Source organism: Lithobates pipiens, unplaced genomic scaffold (assembly GCF_037356315.1).
Source record: "Lithobates pipiens isolate NorthernLeopardFrog02 unplaced genomic scaffold, aLitPip1_a1.2 Scaffold_19, whole genome shotgun sequence".
NCBI classification, from domain to species: Eukaryota; Metazoa; Chordata; class Amphibia; order Anura; family Ranidae; genus Lithobates; species Lithobates pipiens.
The window spans coordinates 45,412,493-45,435,416 of NW_027507764.1; the positions used below are offsets into that span (position 1 = coordinate 45,412,493).

Here is a 22,924-nt window from a genome sequence, read left to right on the forward strand (position 1 = left end):
GACTGTTCGCCCAACTTTGTCCGTCCAACAGTTTCGGCAAACAGTCCGCTCAAACTTAGCATGGACGGACATGGCCACACACGACGGACGAACAGTTTGCTGAAACCGTGCGCGATGACGTTTCGGCACGCACGACGGATCGAAAATTTCGACGTCCAATACACTGCAATGCAACCTTCCGACGTGGAAATCCTTTCTGAGCATGCGCGAGACTTAGTTGGCCGAACAAGCCTACACACGAGCGAACAGTCCGCTGAAACCTTGTTTCAGCGGACAGTTTTTCGGAATTTCCGTAAGACCTTGTTCGTCCAACTGTCCGCTGAAACTGTCCGCTGAAGCCCCACACACGAGCGGACTGTCCGCCCAAACACTGTTCAGCGGACAAGGTTGGGCGAACAGTCCGCCCGTGTGTACGCGGCCTTAGGTACGTTTTCTGGAATTTACGCAGCTTTTAGTTTACGACTGCCTATCTCATTTCTTGAGGTGCTAAAATGGCAGGGCAGTACGAAACCCCCCCAAATGACCCTATTTTGGAAAGTAGACACCCTAAGGAAATTGATAAGTGGTATGTTGAGCCCATTGAATATTTTATTTTTTTGCCTCAAGCGATTGAATAATGACAAAAAAAAAATTATTATTTTTTTTTACACAAAGTTGCCACTAAATGATATATTGCTCACACATGCTATGGGCATATGTGAAATGACACCCCAAAATAAATTCTGCTGCTTCTCCTGAGTACGGGGATACCACATATGTGGGACTTTTTGGGAGCCTAGCCGCGTACGGGGCCCCGAAAACCAAGCACCGCCTTCAGGCTTTCTAAGGGCGTAAATTTTTGATTTCACTTCTCACTACCTATTACAGTTTTGAAGGCCATAAAATGCCAAGATGGCACAAAACCCCCACAAATGACCCCATTTTAGAAAGTAGACACCCCAAGCTATTTGCTGAGAAGCATTTTGAGTCCATGGAATATTTTATATTTTGCCACAAGTTGCGGGAAAATTACAAACTTAAATTTTTTTTTTATTTTTTTTTCACAAAGTTGTCACTAAATGATATATTGCTCACACATGCCATGGGCATATGTGAAATGACACCCCAAAATAAATTCTGCTGCTTCTCCTGAGTACGGGGATACCACATATGTGGGACTTTTTGGGAGCCTAGCCGCGTACAGGGCCCCGAAAACCAAGCACCGCCTTCAGGCTTTCTAAGGGCGTTACAGTTTTGAAGGCCATAAAATGCCAAGATGGCACAAACCCCCCCCAAATGACCCCATTTTGGAAAGTAGACACCCCTAAATTTAGGGGTACACTAGTGAGACTAGGTAATAAATGGCGGGTGCCCTGAAACTATAAAAAAATAGCTAACCAACCAGCGTCACCTGTAACAGTTATATGGTGATCACTGGTGAAAGGGTTAACTAGGGGGCAATCAGGGGGCTTTATGCGGTAGTATATGGGGGTCCCTGGCGCTATAAAAAGCTGCGGCGAACCTAAATACCTACCTGCCTAACTAGCGTCACCTGTGACACTAATACAGCGATCAGAAAAACGATCGCTTTTTAGGCTGGGTTCACACTGGAGCGATGCGGGAACGCCACGAATCCGTGGCGGGTTCCCGCATCGCATGCCTCCCGGCGGCAGTTCACACTGCCCTATGCGAACTGCTGGGAGTGTCAGTGAAATGTTAATGACACCCCCAGATCAGTTCGCATATCGCAGTGCGATCTGCAAACTCGGATCGCATGGTGTGAACACCCATGCGATCCGATTCTGCTGCGGGCCAAAAAAAGGGTCCCGTGCGAATTTGCGGCGGGTGCGGCGGGTGCGGCGGGTGCGACACGAATTCAGCCATACTATCTGTATGGCTGAACTCGAATCGCACAGAGATCGGATGTGATTTGCACTGCAGTGCGGTGCGAATCACATTCGTTCTCATAAACCGCTGCAATGTGAACCCAGCCTTAGTTACACTGGTGACGGGGGGTGATCACGGGGTTAAACCTTTATTGGGGGGGTTAGGGGGGTACATTAGAACTAAAGGGGGCTAACCCTAACTGCCCTAACAGTTATTACAGTCACAAATGACACCAATGCAAAAAAAAAAAAAAAAAAAAAAAATGACATTGGTGTGACTGGTGGGCAGGGGCAGTCACACTGTGACTGGTGGGCAGGGGTAATTGGGGGGGTGATCGGGGGGGTGTGAGTGTGCCTGGCATGTTCTACTGTGTAGTGTCGTGTTGGTGCAACTCACCGATCCTCTCTCCTCGGTGTCGGAATGAAAAATACCGACACGGAGGAGAGATTACATCACTTCCTCTCCTGTGTTTACATTACAGGAGAGGAAGTGATGTCACGGAGCATTTTCATTCGTCGGGAGCGATCGCGAGGGGGTGGCCATGAATGAATGGCCGTCCCCTCGTCCGGGATCGCTCCCGAACGAATACCGACCGCCGCAGGCACCGGGCGGGGGCCCGATCGGGCCCCCGACCCGCGGGCAGGCAAGGACGTACATGTAAGCCCTTATGCCTGCCCGTGCCATTCTGTCGGCGGTCGGGAAGTGGTTAAAGCAAGGTTAGGTTATCAAAAAATATTCCAAGCGTTGAACATCTCACGGAGCTCTGTTCAATCCATCATCCAAAAATGGAAAGAGTATGGCACAAATGCAAACCTACCAAGACATGGCCGTCCACCTAAACTGACAGGCCGGGCAAGGAGAGCATTCATCAGAGAAGCAGCCAAGAGGCCCATGGTAACTCTGGAGGAGCTGCAGAGATCAACAGCTCAGACGGGAGAATCTGTCCACAGGACAACTATTAGTCGTGCTCTCAACAAATCTGGTCTTTATGGAAGAGTGGCAAGAAGAAAGCCATTGTTGAAAGAAAGCCAGAAGAAGTCCTGTTTGCAGTTTTCGAGAAGCCATGTGCAGGGGACACAGCAAACATGTGGAAGAAGGTGCTCTGGTCAGATGAGACCAAAACTGAACTTTTTGGCCTAAAAACAAATCGCTATGTGTCGTGGAAAACGAACACTGCGCCATCACCCTAAACACACCATCGGTGAAACATGGTGGTGGCAGCATCATGTTGTGGGGATGCTTTTCTTCAACAGGGACAGGGAAGCTGGTCATAGTTGATGGGAAGATGGATGGAGCCAAATACAGGGCAATCTTAGAAGAAAACATTTTAGAGTCTGCAAAAGACTTGAGACTGGGGCGGAGGGTCACCTTCCAGCAGGACAACGACCCGAAAGATACAGCCAGAGCTATCATGCCTCTGGGAGTAATTGTAACTGCCAGCCTTGCATTGCCTCATGGAAAATGTAGCCCCAGGCTGCCCTCCCCTGGTTTAGATCAACCAGATGCCCTCCATCCTATCCAACAGATCTTGCGCATTTGCAGAGAAGAATGGGCAAAAATGTCACTCTCTCGATGTGTAAAGCTGGTAGAGACATCCCCAAAAAGACTTGCAGCTGTAATTGAAGAAAAAGGTGGTTCTACAAAGTTTTGTCTTGGGGGGGGGGGGGGGTTGTATACAAATGTACCCCACACTTTTCACATATTTATTTGTAAACAATTTTGAAAAACATTTATCATTTCTCTTCCACATCACAATTATGTGCCAGTTTTGTGTTGGTCTATCACATAAAATAATTATATATATATATATATATATATATATATATATATATATATATATACACCGTATCGCACATAAGTGAGAGTACACCCCCACATTTTTGTAAATATTTTTATTATATCTTTTCATGTGACAACACTGAAGGAATGATACTTTGCTACAATGAATTAAGTGTGCAGCTTGTATAACAGTGTAAATTTGCTGTCCTCTCAAAATAACTCAACACACAGCCATTAATGTCTAAACCTCTGGCAACAAAAGTGAGTACACCCCAAATTGGGCCCAATTAGCCCAATGAGTGCTGCCAGAATTGCTGCAGAGGTTGAAGGGTTGGGGGGTCATCCTGTCAGTGCTCAGACCGCCGCACACTGCATCACATTGGTCTGCATGGTTGTCATCCCAGAAGGAAGCCTCTTCTAAAGATGATGCACAAGAAAACCCGCAAACAGTTTGCTGAAGACAAGCAGACTAAGGACATGGATTACTGGAACCATGTCCTGTGGTCTGATGAGACCAAGATAAACTTATTTGGTTCAGATGGTGTCAAGCGTGTGTGGGGGCAACCAGGTGAGGAGTACAAAGAAAAATGTATGTCTACAGTCAAGCATGGTGGTGGGAGTGTCATGGTCTGGGGCTGCATGAGTGCTGCCGGAACTGGGGAGCTACAGTTCATTGAGGGAACCATGAATGCCAACATCTACTGTGACATACTGAAGCCAAGCGTGATCCCCTCCCTTCGGAGACTGGGCCATGGGGCAGTATTCCAATATGATAACGACCCCAAACACACCTCCAAGATGACCACTGCCTTGCTAAAGAAGCTGAGGATAAAGGTGATGGACTGACCAAGCATGTCTCCAGACCTAAAGCCTATTGAGCATCTGTGGGGCATTCTCAAACAGAAGGTGAAGGAGCAAAAGGTCTCTAACATCCACCAGCTCCGTGATGTCTTCATGGAGGAGGGGAAGAGGACTCCAGTGCCAACCTGTGAAGCTCTGGTGAACTCCATGCCCAAGAGTGTTAAGGCAGTGCTGGAAAATAATGGTGGCCACACAAAATATTGACACTTTGGATCCAATTTGGACATTTTCACTTAGGGGTGTACTCACTTTTGTTTCCAGCGGTTTAGACATTAATGGCTGCGTGTTGAGTTATTTTCAGGGGACGGCAAATTTACACTGTTATACAAGCTGTACACTCACTACTTTACATTGTAGCCAAGTGTCATTTCTTCAGTGTTGTCACATGAAAATATAATAAAATATTTACAAAAATGTGAGGGGTGTACTCACTTCTGTGAGCTACTGTGTATATATAAATAAATAAATAAATATATATATATATATATATATATATATATATATATATATATATATTATAGTGAATATAAAGGAGAATAAAGACAAAATGTTTATATTACATTGTATATCTATATATATCTATATATATCTATATCTATATATATATATATATATATATATATATATATATATATATATATATATATATATATATATATATATATATATAATTGTTTTCCTGCTTGCCTTAAGTTCAAAGCAGCGATTCTCAACTTTTCTGTAATGGTAATATGGTTCTGACTCCCAACCTTGACATTCCAATGATAAGTAGAAATGGGCTCACAGATTCTTACACTAAGCCCTTGTACACACAGTCGGAGATTCGATGGAATGTGTCCGATCGGACCGTTTTGTCGGATATTCCGACTGTGTGTGGTCTCCATCGGAGTATCCGACGGACCAAGTTTTCCAACTTGTTGGTAAAATTTTCCGACAAAATGCTCCGATCGGACATACTCCGATCATGTGTAGAGAATTCCGATCGGACAAAGTGCCACGCATGCTCAGATCAAATTCCTACATCAAAGCTATTGGCTACTAGCCTGAACGTAGTCCCATCGTAACGGAATAACGTCATCACGTTCTGAACGATCGGATTTTCCGACAACTTTGTCCGACCGCGTGTATGCAACAGTTTCGGACAAAATCCGATAGATTTGGTTGTCGGAACGTCCGACCGTGTTTACAAGGGTTTAGAGCCCGTTCACACAGGGGCAACTCAGGATCTGACTTCAGGTCGCCCCTAGTCGATTCAAGTCACACTACATGTAAAAATCAATGCAGCCATTTACATATGCATACTGCCTCTATTTACATATGATTGCTGGTTATTTATATGTAAACACAGGGTCTGCAGGTGAGTCATCTGTACACAACAATAGGGCAGAGCTGATCAGCATTGGTAGCAGCACTTCACACTGAGATAGCGGGACACAGCACAGGACTAAAACTTGAAGTGACAAGGGAATGTAAACTGGGATAGTTGGCAAGTATAAGGCAGCTGCTTTGGGCCCCACAACAATGACAGGGCCCAGGGCAGCTGCCCCTTTTGCCCTGCCTTAAAGACGGCCCTGAAGTTTGAGGATAGCTGAATTGGAAACCTTAACACATTTTAATAAACCATTGAGAAGCTGACTGAGGGCTGGTTTGCACCACAATTTATGTGCTCAGTGTTCATTTTCACACACGTGTTTACATGCATTTGTAATGTGTTTGCAGTGTGTTTGGGATGCATTTGTGGTGCATTTTCTGTCGTTAGGATATTTTTTACCAAGTTGAAGTTACATGCATTTGCTTGCATGAGCTCACAAAGAGTTCCACTTTGCAAATGGTTTTGCAAACAAGTACTGGTCTTTCAACGCTTTTCTAATCTTTACAAATGGAAGTTAAAGTTTTAATGTTTTCTTTTACCTACAGCTTCACAACAAATGTGCATCCCACCTGAAACCTGAATGTGATTGCGGACCCCTAAAGGATCATATCTTACCCCCCACCACCATCTGTCCCGTGGTTCTGGTGAGTGTATACCTGTGCGAGTTTATCCTTGTATATCGACAACCCAGCCTGAAGCCACAATCATTACACCTGGCCACCGCTTTCCTTGTGTTTAATATATTACCTTCCCATTAAGATGACAGCAAAACTTCCCCAGGATCAGCTGTAATGGAGGCTGAGTCAGATTTTATGACTTATATAGTGCTTACCAGAAACTGAAGAGCAGGTCACTTCTACATTTTACGTCTTTTAAAGATCCAACTTCCCAGAAAGATGAAGGTATTCTGCTGGTCAGTTTGTGCTTTGGGTGTGTGGTGAAGATCTGCATTGCAGGGAGCTCAGATCCAGACGCTGAATTATCTATCTATCTATCTATCTATCTATCTATCTATCTATCTATCTATCTATCTATCTGGCTCTTTTTTTTCCATTAAATTATTCCTCCCTTCCTTCCCTTTCTTTCTTTCTATCTTTCTTTTTTCCGTTCCTTTTTTCCCTTTCTTTCCTTTCTCTTTCCTCCCTCCCCCTTTTTCTTCTTTCTTTTTCTTTCCCTTTTTCTTATTTTTTTCCATTCCTTCCCTCTTCCTTTCTTTTCTTCCTTCCTTTTTCCTTTCCTTTCATTTCCTTCCACCCTCCCTTTCTTTCTTTCTTTCTTTCTTTCTTTTCTTCCCTTACTTCCCTTTCACCCCCTCCCATGATTGTTTCTTTCTTTTCTTCCTTCCTTTTTCATTTCCCTTTTTTCCTTCTTCCATTTTTTCCTTCCGTTTCATTTATTTTCCTCCTTTCTCTCTTTCTTTCTTTATTTCTTTCTTTGTTTGTTTCTTTCTTTCTTTCTTCCCTTTTCCTTTCCTTTTTCTCCCTTTCTTCTCCTTTTCCTTTCCTTTCTGTTCCTTTCCTCCCTCCCTCCTTCTCTTCTTTCTTTCCCTCTTTCTTTCTTTTTTCCCTTCCTTCCCTCTTCCTTTCTTTCCTTCCTTCCTTTTTCCTTTCATGTTATTTCCTTCCCTCCCTCCCCCTCTTTCCTTTCTTTCTTTTCTTCCCTTCTTTCTCTTTTTTAATTTCATTTCCCCCCTCCCTCTTTCCCTCCCTCCTTTCTTTCTTTCTTTTTTTTCCTCCCTTATTTCTCTTCCTTTTTTCCTTTCCCCCCTCCCTCATTCCCTTCTTTCTTCCTTCCTTTTTCCCTTCTTTTCTTGTTTCCTTTTTTTTTGTACTTGCTTCCCCTTTCTCTTTTCTTTAATTCCCCCCCCCCCCCCTTTCTTTCTTTCTTTCTTTCTTTCTTTCTCTCCCCCCCCTGACTTACTCTTTGCTGTGTCTCTTCTTTTTTTGCTTCTTATCACATTCATTTGACACATAAAAGACACTCAATGAAAGATGAAAACAAGAATCTCAGGGCTTAACTGGTTTGTGACATTGGACTGTAGATCTGGCACGGATAACATAATATAAAATTTACTTATGTTCGCAGACGATTTGCTAATCACTTTTCAAGGTCTGTTTTTCACCTAATTCAGTTTTTATTTACAAATCCAATAGAAATAGGTCTGACAATGTCATGTTGGGAGCATCGGAACATCTGTAGCGGGACTGGCTGGTAACGGTGACATGTTGGGCTGCTTTTCCGAGACCTCCGAGAGGTGGCCGCGGCTGAAGTCATTGGGCTTCTTGATTCAATAAATACATACATGACATGCAGCTTTGTGCTTATCTGGATATCATTGTGTTTTATTGAGAAAGAAAAACACAACTTGGGCAGGAAGTCATTTCAAGGACTAAATTCTATTAGTTTTCTAGAATTTCTTTTCATAACCAACAACAGACATTCTGTTACTCTGTTATAGAATAATTAACAAGACATATTCTACTATTACAGCTTTCAAAATTTAATACACAACATTGTATTCTCTGGCAAAAACAAGATTTTTTTTATCATTTAATTTCATTATTTTTTTAAAAATTTTATTAGCATCAGCGTCATTGACAATGACAACAGGGGACTTGTTATTAATAACTCTATAATCAACTAATGATATTCTGTTATATTTGTGGTCTTTATTAAAGCTATATATTCTTATGAGAAGAGGTGGGTTTATGTAAAGTCTTAGACGACTTTAAGAGAATAGTTTCAATTAAAATTTTAATGACCAACTGAAATATTTGTTAACATTTTTAAATGTTAAGTTTCAAATAAATACATAAATAAACTGAAAGTAATCCTAAATTGAACAAGCAGAGCAGATAAATAAAATACACTTTTTTCAAATGATTTTTTTTATTTTAAAATATATTAATCATAAATTTTAAAGCTCATAAAAAGTATTTTTTGGAGCTTTAAAACTTCAAATTTATTTGTATTTTTTTTTTTTTTTTTTACATTTAAATTACCTATATTGTTTATGTTTTAAAGCCTATAATTTGCTATCATTTGTAATATTGATAGGTCATATTTGATTCTGCCATGCAAACCAAAAAAGTCACAATTAAAAAAAAAAAAAAAAAAAAAATGTATATATATATATATATATATATATATATATATATATATATATATATATATATATATATATATATATAAGGATTTTTCTTGTAATAAAACAAAAATTTAATTTTTAAAGGAATTTATAAGAGGTTGTTTTTTAGTTTCATCACATTATGGTAAAAAATGTATTATGTGTACAATTTGATTGTTTTCATTCACCTCGCTTATGAATCTTTACCATCTCCTAGAACATTATTGTCAATCTTTCAGAGATGTGAAATTCCTTTTATAATAAATATACTTTTTTGGTGTCTGGCCTATTGGCAGAGGTGATGTTTAGACATAATATTTCATATTTCATAATATAATATAACATAACAGTAAACAAAGAAAAAAGTGTCAGTACTCCATATCTAAGCCCGCAAAAAAGAGACGAAACCAAGTATTTGCTTATAAATTGTAGGCATGTAAAAGTGTGTGTGTGAATATATATATACATATATATATATATATATATATATATATATATATATATATAAAAAAATTCTAGCCTGTCCTTTAGGCTACATGCCCTAGATTACATCATTTGACCAGATATACATAACTTTATAACTATTTTTAAGAATAGGTAATTGAGCCTTTTACAAAACATTGATACTGGCCAAGTGTGTACTGACCTGGATTTTCTTTCTCTTCCCCATTGCTTGAGAAAATGTTATACAGTGAAGTGTAAAATTCTCCTCTAAAGTTAATCATGATCGTAATAAACTAAAAACCAGCAGAGGGAGCTAAAATATAAGCTTTCACTCAGTCTTGCAATTAAATAGTCCGTGCAATATTTTTACGTCTGCCCTTTTAAAGGCTTTATTTTTTTTCTTAACACAAAATAAAATAGTTTAATTAAAATACATTAAACAATAAACTGTCAACTTATTCTATTTAGCGGTTGCTTTCATTGGTAATTAATAGAATATTTATAAAGTTTAATTACTAATGCTTAATTAGTGTTAAAGTCAGGGCAAACTAATCGGAATGTACATCCCATTGTCTTTCTTTGAAATACTGGAGTTATAATTACACATTTCATTTGAAAAATGAAAGGTTTTTCCACCAGTTTGATTACAGATATTTTTTCACCTCTTTGTGACTTAAGGTGATTTGAACTCCACAAACTGAACTAAGGTTGGTAGTTAATTGTAAGTTCGGCTTTGCAGCAAATAAGGGCTTAGTAGTGTTTTAAATCGTTAGTATTTTTATGTAAATTCTTTCTTGAAAAAACATACTAAATGCACAAAAAAACTATTATATACAATTATTACAAATACATTGCAACTATTACAATATATATATATATATCTATATATATGTATATATATATATATATATATATATATATATATATATATATATATATATATATATATATATATATAGCACAGTGCATAGAGTAGGATTGTTCCCATAGGGGGATGATTCAGTGATTGTAACAAACAGCACAGCCAGAAAAGACAAACTTTACCAATCATAATCAGGGAACTCTCTGTCTGCAGCACATGCCAAACACACTCAACACACCCATCACATCTAATGCCAACTGCAGAGTTCCCATTTGTGGATCAGCAGGATGTCACTGGTCAATGTGAAGGCTCCAGCTTCTTTTTCCACTTTCTCACTCCTCCTGTTCCCTTTGATCTCAGTTATATGAGGTTGTAGTTGGGGTTACCCTTACTCTCATTTCACGGGTTTCTTCCTGAATGTAACTTATATAAAACAAATCCTTCCCTTTCCCTTTTTGCTTTTTCTTATCCCTCCTTCCTTCATTTCCTCCTTTTCCTTTTTTCCTATCTTCCTCCCTTCTTTCTTTACTCTCCCACTTCTTCCCTTCATTTCCTTTTCCTTAACTTTCCTTGAATTTACCTCTCCCCTAGCCTTCCTTATTTCCTATCTTCATCTCTTCCTTTTTTTCTCTTTTCATCCCTTCCTTCATTACTCTTTTACTCCTTTCGTTCTTTACTCTCTTTCTCCTATCTGGCTTACCTCTTTTTTATTCTCTTTCCTCTTTTTCTTCTTTCCTCTCTACCTCCCTTTCCATTTTCCTTCTTTACTCTCTTCCTCCTTTTCTAAATGTCTTTCTTCTTCTCTTCATACTTTACTCTCTTCCACCTTTCCTTCCTTACACTTTTTCTCTTTTCCTTCTTTACTTACTGCCTCATCTCCTTCTTTACTCTCTTCCTCTCCTCCTTCTTTACTCTCTTCCTCTCTTCCTTCTTTACTCTCTTCTTCCTTTCCTTCTTTACTCTCTTCCTCCTTTCCTTCTTTACTCTCCTCCTCCTTTACTCTCTTCCTCTTTACTTTCTTACAATTTGCCTCCTTTCCTTCTTTTCTCTCTTCCACTTTTCCTTCTTTACACTTTTCCTCCTTTCCTTTTTTACTCTCTTCCTCCTTACCTTCTTTACTCTTTAGCTCTTTTCCTTCTTTACTCTCTTCCTTTCTTCATTCTTTACTCCCTCCCTTCTTTACTCTCTTCTTTATTTCCTTCCTTACTCTCTTCCTCCTTTCCTTCTTTACTCTCTTCCTCTTTTCCTCCTTTACTCTCTTCCTCTTTACTTTCTTACACTTTCCCTCCTTTCCTTCTTTACTCTCTTGCTCTTTTCCTTCTTTACACTTTTCCTCCTTTCGTTCTTTACTCTCTTTCTCCTATCTGGCTTACCTCTTTTTTACTCTCTTTCCTCTTTTTCTTCTTTCCTCTCTACCTCCCTTTCCATTTTCCTTCTTTACTCTCTTCCTCCTTTTCTAAATGTCTTTCTTCTTCTCTTCATACTTTACTCTCTTCCACCTTTCCTTCCTTACACTTTTTCTCTTTTCCTTCTTTACTTACTGCCTCATCTCCTTCTTTACTCTCTTCCTCTCCTCCTTCTTTACTCTCTTCCTTCTTTACTCTCTTCTTCCTTTCCTTCTTTACTCTCTTCCTCCTTTCCTTCTTTACTCTCCTCCTCCTTTCCTCCTTTACTCTCTTCCTCTTTACTTTCTTACAATTTTCCTCCTTTCCTTCTTTTCTCTCTTCCACTTTTCCTTCTTTACTCCCTCCCTTCTTTACTCTCTTCTTTATTTCCTTCCTTACTCTCTTCCTCCTTTCCTTCTTTACTCTCTTCCTCTTTTCCTCCTTTACTCTCTTCCTCTTTACTTTCTTACACTTTCCCTCCTTTCCTTCTTTACTCTCTTGCTCTTTTCCTTCTTTACACTTTTCCTCCTTTCCTTCTTTACTCTCTTCCTCTTTTCCTTCTTTACTCACTGCCTCTTCTCCTTCTTTAATCTCTTCCTCTCCTACTTCTTTACTCTCTTCTTCCTTTCCTTCTTTACTCTCTTCCTCCGTTTATTCTTTACTCGCTTCTTCCTTTCCTTCTTTACTCTCTTCCTTCTTTCCATCTTTATTCTCTTCCTCTTTACTCTTTTTCTCCTTTCTTTAAACCCCATACACACAGGCCAAACATCGGGTGGTATTGGCCGGTTCAATAGAAACCGGCCAACGATCTGCCCATGTGTACTAAAGGTTGCTGTACTAAAATTGGATTGTTAGTACAAGATCTCTTTTTGAGCTCTTCAGTCTTTTTCATTCAGCTCCAAAGGAACTTTTAGTGTGTACTCCTCTCTTCTTTCTTTCCTTCTTTACTGTCTTCTTCTCTACCTTTTCTTCTTAACGCTCTCCCTGCTTTATTCTCTTCCTTCTTTACTCTTTTCCTCCTTTCCTTCTTCATGCTCTTCCTCTATGTTGCCTTTCATTCTTTATTCTCTCCCTACTTTATTCTCTTCCTCTATTCCTCCTTTACACTCTTCCTTCTCTTCCTCTCTGTATCCTTTCCTTCTTTACTGTCTTCCTCTCTGCCTATTCTACTCTCTTCCACCTTTCCTTCTTTACTTTCTTCCTGCTTTACTCTCTTCCTCTCTTCTTTCTTTACTCTTTTCCTCATTTCCTTCATTTCCTTCTGCATTATTTTCCTCTCTGCTGCCTTTCCTCCCTACTTTACTCTCTTCCTCCTGTCCTTCTTCATCCTCTTCCTTTCTGTCTCCTTTACTTCTTTACTGTCTTCCTCTCTACCTTTTCTACTCTCTTCCACCTTTTCTTTTGTTACTCTCTCCCAACTGTACTCTCTTCCTCTCTTCATTCTTTACTCCCTTCCACCTTTCCTTCTTCATTCTCTTCCTCTCTGTCTCCTTTCCTTCTTTACTCTCTTACCTCTTTCCTTTTTTACACTCTCCTTTCTTCTTTATTTACTCTCTTATTCTCTCCCTAATTTACTCTCTTCCTACTTTACTATCTCCCTCTTGTCATTCTTCAGTCTTTTCCTCTCTGTCTCCTTTCCTTCTTTACTCTCTTCCGACTTTCTTCCTTTTACTCTCTTCCCTCTTTTCTTTTTTACACTTTCCTCTCTTCTTTCTTTACTCTCTTCCACCTTCCCTTATTTATTCTCTCCCTAATGTACTGTCTTCCTCTCTTCCTTCTTTACTGTCTCCCCCTTTCTTTCTTTCTTTACTTTATTTCCCTTTTCCTTCTTTTCCTTCTTTACTCTCTTCCAACTTTCTTTCTTTACATTCTTCCAACTTTCTTTATTTACATTCTTCCAACTTTCTTTCTTTCCTCTCTTCCTCCTTTCCTTCTTTATGCTCTCCTCTCTTCTTTCTTTACTCTCTTCCCCCTTTCCTTCTGTACACTCTTCCAACTTTCTTTATTTACTTTCTTCCCCCTTTCGTTCTTTACGCTCTCCTCTCTTCTTTCTTTACTCTCTTGCTCCTTTCCTTCTTTACGCTCTCCTCTCGTATTTCTTTACTCTCTTCCTCCTTTCCTTCCTTACTCCCCCACTTCCTTCATAAACCTTTTTATTTTCTCCCTTGCTTTTCTTTCCACAACAGAACGAAGTAGTGATGATGAATGAGAAGTATTTTCCTTTTCATTCTCCTGAATGTTTTCATGTAGATTTGTCTAATCAGTAAAGAATTGCTCAGTTCCCCAGTCTAGGCAATGGTGATCCAAGACCCATTTAAGGATCATGGGTCACATGGAAGGGCATTCATACCCGCAGCATTCCGCTTTCCTGGTTTGTTTTATCGCACATCCAGTCTTCCGGGTGAATTCACGGCAGTGTAGGCTATGGCGGCAGCTATCACATTTCCTAATATATGTCATCTTTATTGCCATCTCCCTGATTCCAGTAACATTTTAATTAATTCATACTGATTGAATAAATGTACATTTAGACTGGTTTCTTAATGAGGGCACGTTTAGTAGATAAGGTTCTACATCATCCTGATATCCTGTGGGTAATTATATCCTAATTATATGGTGAGAAAAAGAGTCTATAACTCAGGGCCGCTATTGTTCATTGGACCCAATTAAGAATTACACTCGGATAATAAAAGTTCATGATGAGAGTGACTGTCAGTCAATTTAAAAATCTTTATGGCAATAGAACCTCAGAACAAGATAAGCGTGTGAGGACCCTAACCAGGTTAAGAGCTGCACTATTTACTGTCAAGTGGCTCATGGAATAATTGATGGTAGCGGATTGCTAGTAAAATATGCTTAGTGATCAGATGTACGCTCTGCTACTGGAAAAGGAGACTCGCTGCCTTGTCAGCTTAAGAATTCTAGGCAAGAACACAACATTCTATCAGCAAAAACAATATTCCGTAGATCCTTGGGACCTGTAGATGATAACAGAGCAGGCCAACCACATAACCCTGATTGGCTTCTTAGGGCACCACTCCAAGCACCCATCTGACCTGTTCCAGAGACCCACTACTCTTGGGTGTCGGCGTCTGAAATACCCACCCTAGCCTGTTGTGCAAAATGTAACTCAAATACACCGCACTCCTGGGAAACCTGTGTGCTGGATCAGTAAATGAAGAGTGACCTCAGCATAGGCTTCTCCCAGCCCATGCCCACTGATGCGTTTCACCCCACCTACAGGGCTTAGTCATAGAAACATGTCGGGGGCATGGCCTGGGAGGATCTTAGGTTGAAGCCACTTTTATTTTACTGATACAGTACCAGGGGCGTACCTAGAGCATTCGGCACCCGGGACGACTCCTATATCTGGCACCCCCCCACTTTAAAATGTAAAAACACCGCACTGTGTCCCCTGCATACCTCTGCATCCCCCAATATCTCTTTGTCACTACTTTGAACCCCCTCTCCACAACTGGACTCCTTTACATTGCACAGCCCCCGGCAGCTCTGGATCCCTTTACATTACACACCTCTGGACCCCTTTACATTACAAAACCGGTGAACCTCTGGACCTCTTTACATTACACAACCCCCTGAACCTCTAGACCCCTTTACATTACACAACCCCCTGCACCTCTAGACCCCTTTACATTACACAACCCCCTGAACCTCAGGGCCCCTTTACATTACACAGCACCCTGCACCTCAGGGCACCTTTACATTACAAAACCCTCTGCACCTCCTGGACCCCTTTACATTACACAGCACCCTGCACCTCAGGACCCCTTTACATTACACAACCCCCTGCACCTCAGGACCCCTTTACATTACACAACCCCCTGCACCTCAGGACCCCTTTACATTACACAACCCCCTGCACCTCAGGACCCCTTTACATTACACAACCCCCTGCACCTCAGGACCCCTTTACATTACACAACCCCCTGCACCTCTGGACCCCTTTACATTACACAACCCCTTGCACCTCTGGACCCCTTTACATTACACAACCCCCTGCACCTCTGGACCCCTTTACATTACACAACCCCCTGCACCTCAGGACCCCTTTACATTATACAACCTCCTGCACTTCAGGACCCCTTTACATTACACAGCACCCTGAAGCCTTTGGGTTCACACTGGTGTCCTGGAGTTTGTCACAGTGCTGGGGTATATGCAGTTTTTCTGCATATAATCCTCATTTTTAGCTGCAGTCCCACAGACGTCTATTAGCTTGGGTAATTTTACTGTGTTTTCTGAAATATTCAGTATAGAGGACATGCGGTACACTTTAGAGGAAAATGGTGCAAAAATGTGTAACCTAATAGAAGTCTGTGGGACTGCAGTGAAAATTGAGGCAACTGAACCACAGCGCATCAGTGTGAACCCACCTGAGTCCTTGTTCACATATATGTGATGCCGGAATCGGCGAGATTCCAGTGCAGATTCCTGCATTGCATGTTGCTTGTTGGCTGTTCACACTGCCCTTTGCAAGCTGCTACGGGTGTCAATGTAAAATTAATGACATCCCCAGGTCGGTGTGCAAATCGCAGTGAGAACTGTGAAATGGTGCAAGAATCGCATTGCATAGGTGTAAACACCCATCCAATCACATTCCGGTGCAACCAAAAAAAAGGTCCCTCGCCATTTTGGTGCAAATGCGATTTCAGCCATACAGTTTGTGTGGCTGAATTTGCATTGCACAGACATTGCATGTGATTTGCACAGCAATTCAGTGCGAATCACATGTAATGTCTAGGAACACACTAGTGTAAACCCTGGTAAAGGAACATGATGGGGAATATGATGGGAACATGATGGAAAGAATCTGTAGGATAACAGAGGAAAGAGGGGGAGTGAATGAGATTTGGGAGAGAGAGGGCAGAGTCTGGACACAGGGACAGTGCTGATCACTTACTTGGATGTTCTTCCTCACACTGTTTAAATGTTCCCGCCCCCACATTCCTTTCAGACGCAGCACAGCTCAGCACACGGGCTGCACGGAGCATGGATGGGACACGCAGGGGAGAGAGGGGGCAGAGCTAATGCAGACTCTTCCATCTCTGTGGAGGAGGGGGGAGTTGTACTCGCTTACTGGGCTGTTATAGTGAGAGCATTGTGACAATAGGTCAGTCTGCCTCTCCCTGCTCAGCATGTCACATCGGCTGCACTACCAAGCCTGTCCCACTCTCACTGTTTCATACAGGGGAGCCACCTGACACCCCCCTAATGTGTGGCATCTGGGGCGGACCGCACCCCCCGCCCCCTAGTTAGTACGCCACTGTACAGTACACAAGCTGCTTAGGAGTGCTACGTCTCTGGGCTGACTATCAAGTGTACAGATACAAAGAATTACCGCTCTAAGGTAATGACTTCTCCCAAAACAGCAGTCTCCACAATCCCACAGGGTTCTGGCTCTGTTTGCAACAGGAACTGAAGTAGAAAAGATGTAGCTGGATATTCACACTCCGAATTATTCAACTTTATTTCAAAAATGTAATTAAAATCATAGCATCTAGGCTGGTAAACAGACTAACTGCACAGCCGCTGACATGTTTCACACCGAACACGGTGCTTAGTCACAGCTTTAAAAAAAAAAAAAAAACGGCATGAGGGTCCACCCCTGGTATGGATTTAGAGGGGAACCCCATGGCCTCCACCCCAAAGCACCTTGTCCCCATGTTGATGGGGACAAGCGCCTCTTCCCGACAACATTGGGCTGTGGTTGTGGGGGTCTGCAGGCAGGGGGCTCTTCGGATCGAGAAGCGCCCTTTAACAAGGGGGCCCCCAGATCCTGCCCCCCCCCCCATGTAAATGAATATCGAGTACATTTTACCCTACCCATTCACCAAAAACGTGTAAAAAAATAAAAACACACACGGTTTTTGACAATTCCTTTATTAATTAATAAATTAATTTCCTTTATTCCTTCATTGCGGGCAGAGCATTTTTTTTCACCCCACATGAGGGCACGAGGACATTTTTTTTCACCCTGCATGAGGGCATGTGGCCTGGTATGGTTCAGGAGGGGGTGGGGTTGCTCACTCGCCCCCCACCCCCCTTTCCTGGCCTGCCAGGCTGCATGCTCAGATAAGGGTCTTGTATGGATTGGAGGGAACCCCATGCCATCTTTTTCACATTTTTCTATTGCCGGCAATGTTTTTTTTTTTTCATTAATCTGTCAGCAGGAAAGCCTGTTGACAGCTTATGACTAATCTGTTGTTAAGGATGCAGCGGCCTGCTTGTGCAGTACACAGTGCATCCAGCCGAGCACCCCGCAAATTCGGGTATTCGCCAAACGGCCGATGTTCGGGCCAAAATTATGCTTGGGTCAAACTGCTCGGCTAACACTACTTGTGGGTTAGGGAAAACACCTGACCAAATACCCACATAAAGTGTACGTAAACCCTAGAAATTAACTTCTGTAATTGGCTTCCTGTTGGTCTGTTAAATATACTGTACCAATGAAAGCTTTTTGCTCTATCGGAATGATAGGAATTTTTTTTAAATCAAAAACAGAATCTCTGAGTTGGAAAAAGGAACACCCTCCTCCTAAAAATGACTTGTAATCAGGTGTAGCTAATCACCTTCTCAATGGCACATAAAGCCATTTGACTTTTAACTATGATCAACTGTGGTCATTTTGATTAGCTCAGCTTGAAAAGAGCTTTCCTGGAGCATATCAGTCCCTGGTAGTGCAACTGAACCAAACAGTCAACTATGGGTGGCAAAGCACTGTCAAAAGATTTCCAGGATAAAGTTGTGGACAGGCACAAGTCAGGAGATGGATACAAATACAATTAAAAGGCTTTATCAATGCCTAGAAGCATAGTGAGGTCTATTATTAAGTGGAAGGTATTTGGCACCACACCGACCCTCCCTGGGTTAGGACGGTACTCCAAGCTGGATGAAAGAGCCAGGAGTAAACCGGTCAAAGAGGCTACCAAGATGCCTACGGCAACTCTGAAGCAGTTGCAGGAATTTATGACAAAGAGTGGTCATTGTGTGCATGTGACAACAATATCACAAATTCTCCACAAATGTGGGTTGCATGGGAGGATTGCAAGAAAAAAGCCACTCATCAAGAAAGATCACATGCAGTCACCCCTGAGCTTTGCCAAAACGCACCTTGAAGATTCTGAGGCCACATGGAAAAAAGATGTTATAGTTAGAGACTACAAATGATTTGGCCTCAACACCAAATTATATATTGGCGGAAATCCAACACAGCTTACATCCTAATAACACCATTCCTTCAGTAAATCATGGAGGTGATAATATCCTGTTAGGGGATGGTAATATCCTGTTATCGTGGCTGGTATTATCCTGCTATGGAGGTGTCTCTCTGCAGCAGGGACTGGAGCACTTGTCAGGATAGAAGAAAAATGGATGGGGCAAAATACTGTCAAATTCTTGAAGAAAATCTGCTGCCCTCTGCCAGAAAGTTGTCAATGGGAAGAAGGTTTACCTTCCAACATGACAATGACCCAAAGCACACAGCAACAATGAGCACACAGTGATTGGAGGAGAAAAAGGTGAATGTCCTTGCATGGCTTAGTCAGAGCCTAGACTTAAACCCCATTGAAAATCTGTGCCATGACCTGAAGACTGCAGTCCACAAACGGTCACCATTAAATTTAACTAAACTTGAGCAGTACTGCTAAGAAGAGCAGACAAATATTGCAAAGTCTAGATGCGCAAAGTTAGTAGAGACAAATCCCAACAGACTAACGGCTGGAATTAAAGCAAAAGGGGGTTCAACAAAATACTGAACTAAGGGGCTGATCCTTTCTCCAACTCAGTTATTCTGTTCTTTTTTCCTGACATGTTGATGTTATATCTTTCACTTGGATGTTATAAGTTGCACTGAATAAATACAGCTGGGTACAACAAAAACTGTGTCTGTCTTCAATTCAGGCTGCAGAACAACAAAATGTGATTATTGAAAGGCGGGGTGATTGGGTGATTCTTTTCTATACCCATTATATATATATATATATATATATATATATATATATATATATATATATATATTTATTTATTTATTTATTTTTTTATATTTTATTATATCTTTTCATTTCTGAAGAAATGACACTTGTCTACAATGTAAAGTAGTGAGTGTACAGCTTGTATAACAGTGTAAATTTGCTGTCCTCTCAAAATAACTCAACACACAGCCATTAATGTCTATGACAACAAAAGTGAGTACACCCCTAAGTGTAAATGTCCAAATTGGGCCCAAAGTTTCAATATTTTTTGTGGCCACCATTATTTTCCAGCACTGACTTAACCCTCTTGGGTATGGAGGTCACCAGAGCTTCACAGGTTACCACTGGAGTCCTCTTCCCCTCCTCCATGACCACATCACAGAGCTGGTGGATGTTGGAGACCTTGCGCTCCTCTACCTTCCATTTGAGGATGTCCCACAGATGCTCAATAGGGTTTAGGTCTGGAGACATGCTTGGCCAGTCCATCACCTTTACCCTCAGCTTCTTTAGCAAGGCAGTGGTCATCTTGGAGGTGTGTTTGGAGTCATTATCATGTTGGAATACTGCCATGTGGCCCAGTCTCTGAAGGGAGGGGGTCATGCTCTGCTTCAGTATGTCACAGTACATGTTGGCATTCATGGTTCCCTCAATGATCTGTAGCTCCCCAGTGTGGGCAGCACTCATGCAGCCCCAGACCATGACACTCCCACCACCATGCTTGATTGTAGGCAAAACACACTTGTCTTTGTATTCCTCACCTGGTTGCCGCCACACACGCTTCACACCATCTGAACCAAATAAGTTTATCTTGGTCTCATCAGACCATCAGACATGGTTCCAGTAATCCATGTCCTTAGTCTGCTTGTCTCCAGCAAACTGTTTGCGGGCTTTCTTGCGCGTCATCTTTAGAAGAGGCTTCCTTCTGGGATGACAGCCATGCAGACCAATTTGATGCAGTGTGCAGCGTATGGTCTAAACACTGACAGGCTGACCCCCCCCCCCCCCCCCCATTCAACCTCTGCAGCAATGCTGGCAGAACTCATATGTCTATTTCCCAAAGACAACCTCTGGATATGACGCTGAGCACGTGCACTCAACATTTTTGGTCGTATGAGAGAGTGAGAGCAATAACACCAAATATAACACACCTGCTCCCCATTCACTTAGAGGTGTACTCACTTTTGTTTCCAACAGTTTAATGGCTGTGTGTTGAGTTATTTTGAAGGGACAGCAAATTTACACTGTTATACAAGCTGTACACTCACTACTTTACATTGTAGCAAAGTGTCATTTCTTCAGTGTTGTCACATGAAAAGATAGAATAAAATATTTACAAAATATATACAGTGAATACATATTTATATGAGAATATTACTACTATTATATTTGTGATGTCTATGTGTTACTTTTTCTGCCTTTTACACTGAATCTCCCCCAGTGCTCTGTTAGATTTTTAATTAAATTATCAGACTGATAATTTGATTCTACAGTGCATAAGTAGAGATCGCCTTCAGAAAAATAAGTAAATCTCAATTTTTTCTTAAAAAAAATGGTTAAACGGCACTCCCATCATCCCACCTCCAGAGCCTTCTTGTTGGCCATTGATGGAAATTTTATCATCATGTTGGTATTTGGGATTGGCACAATTTCCAGGCAGGTTGATTTTTGGTGTCCCTTGCAATAGGAATTTACATTTTTGATGAAGGCTTATCTACTAAATGGATGCAGACTCTGCAGCCTTTCTTATTAGAACACTGAGATTGGCCCAAGTGATTAAAACACAGTATAGACCCTTCCATTCAAGAATCAGTCTGGAAAGCACATGGTGAAAAAAACCGCTATTTCTTCAGAGTAGAAAAGGTAGGAATCTGCAACAAATTTTGTATAAATCCAGGAAATGCACATCGTTCATATAGAGGGCATTTCTTTTTCTTAACAAGGAATTCCAGGTATGAATATTTTTACATAGTTACTTTGGTCCAGCTTGGTCCAATGTAATTATGTATTTATCATACCTGTGGGATCCCTCTAGAGCAGTGGTCTCCAAACTGTGGCCTGGCGGCCGGATGCGGCCCTTTGCTTGTTTTTATCTGGCCCTTGAGGCACCATTTCATTCACTGATACCAACAAGCACGGGAAACATGCGCCCCTTTACAGGCATACTATAGACACCCCCCATTTACGAAATGTAAAGGAATATTACACTTTTATTGTTTCACTTTAAGCATTATTAAAATCACTGCTCCTGAAAAAACTGCCGTTTTTAAAACTTTTTTTTTGCATTGATCCATGTCCCCTGGGGCAGGACCCAGGTCCCCAGACACTTTTTATGACAATAACTTGCATATAAGCCTTTAAAATTAGCTCTTTAGATTTCTCCCATAGACTTGTACAGGGTGTTCCGTGGCTTTTCGAATTTGCCGTGAACACCCCAAATTATTAGCTGTTCAGTAAACAGGTGAACAGGCAATGTTCGAGTCGAACTCAAAGCTCATCTCTACCTCTCACTGACACCAAGGATGTGAGCAATGTTTACTCTGATGCTGGGACTTTTTCTACTCCTAATGGCCACAGTCTACCCTCTAAAGTCTGAAAGACAGTAAACTGACCCTTTGTACAGAAGACCCCTGCTCTAGAAGCTGGTAATCGCTGTAGTGGTATCTGCACAACTCCAGTGATCTCCTCTAGCATTCGGGACCCGTGCCAAGTGGCTGCTGCATTCAGAACATAGGAGGTCAGCCGCTAGGCACAAGCATCATTCAGAGATCGCCAAGCATTCCCTGATTGGTTGAGGTGGAGAGGGAGAGCAGTGATGGAGCATATATGTTCATATGTATTAAAATAAGGATTCTGCTAAAATTGTAACTTTTTTTTAACTACTTGCCAACCAGCCGCCGTCATTAACCACTTACCGACCAGCGCACGCCGATGTACGTCCTATTTTTGAAGAGGGATATCTCGGTAATGGCAGCAGCTGCTGCCACAACCGAGATATCCATCTCTTCAGGTGCCGGTCGTCTGTACGATAACGGTGGTCTCCGCAGCGGATTCGCCGCGAGATCACCGCTATCGGCGGCGGGAGAGGTGCCACCCCCCCTCCCGCCACCCTCCCGCACCTTCCGCCACTTATCGGAGCCGTCGGTAGCGGCAGAGGCGATCGGGTCCTTTTGCTAGCTGGGTATGGAGACGAGTGAGGCTAAGATGGCCCCCACTCATCTCTATACCATAGGAGGGTGG

The 22,924-nt window shown here is 41.7% G+C and overlaps 1 protein-coding gene across 1 annotated transcript in view; it reads left to right on the forward strand.

Moving 5' to 3' along the window:
• Positions 1 to 22,924, forward strand: part of DGKB (diacylglycerol kinase beta) — a 662,201-nt gene that overhangs the window by 170,448 nt on the left and 468,829 nt on the right. The window contains exon 12 of the mRNA XM_077490704.1: positions 6,424 to 6,522. Within this exon, the coding sequence (XP_077346830.1) occupies positions 6,424 to 6,522 (99 nt within the window). The remainder of the gene's footprint in view (positions 1 to 6,423; positions 6,523 to 22,924) is intronic.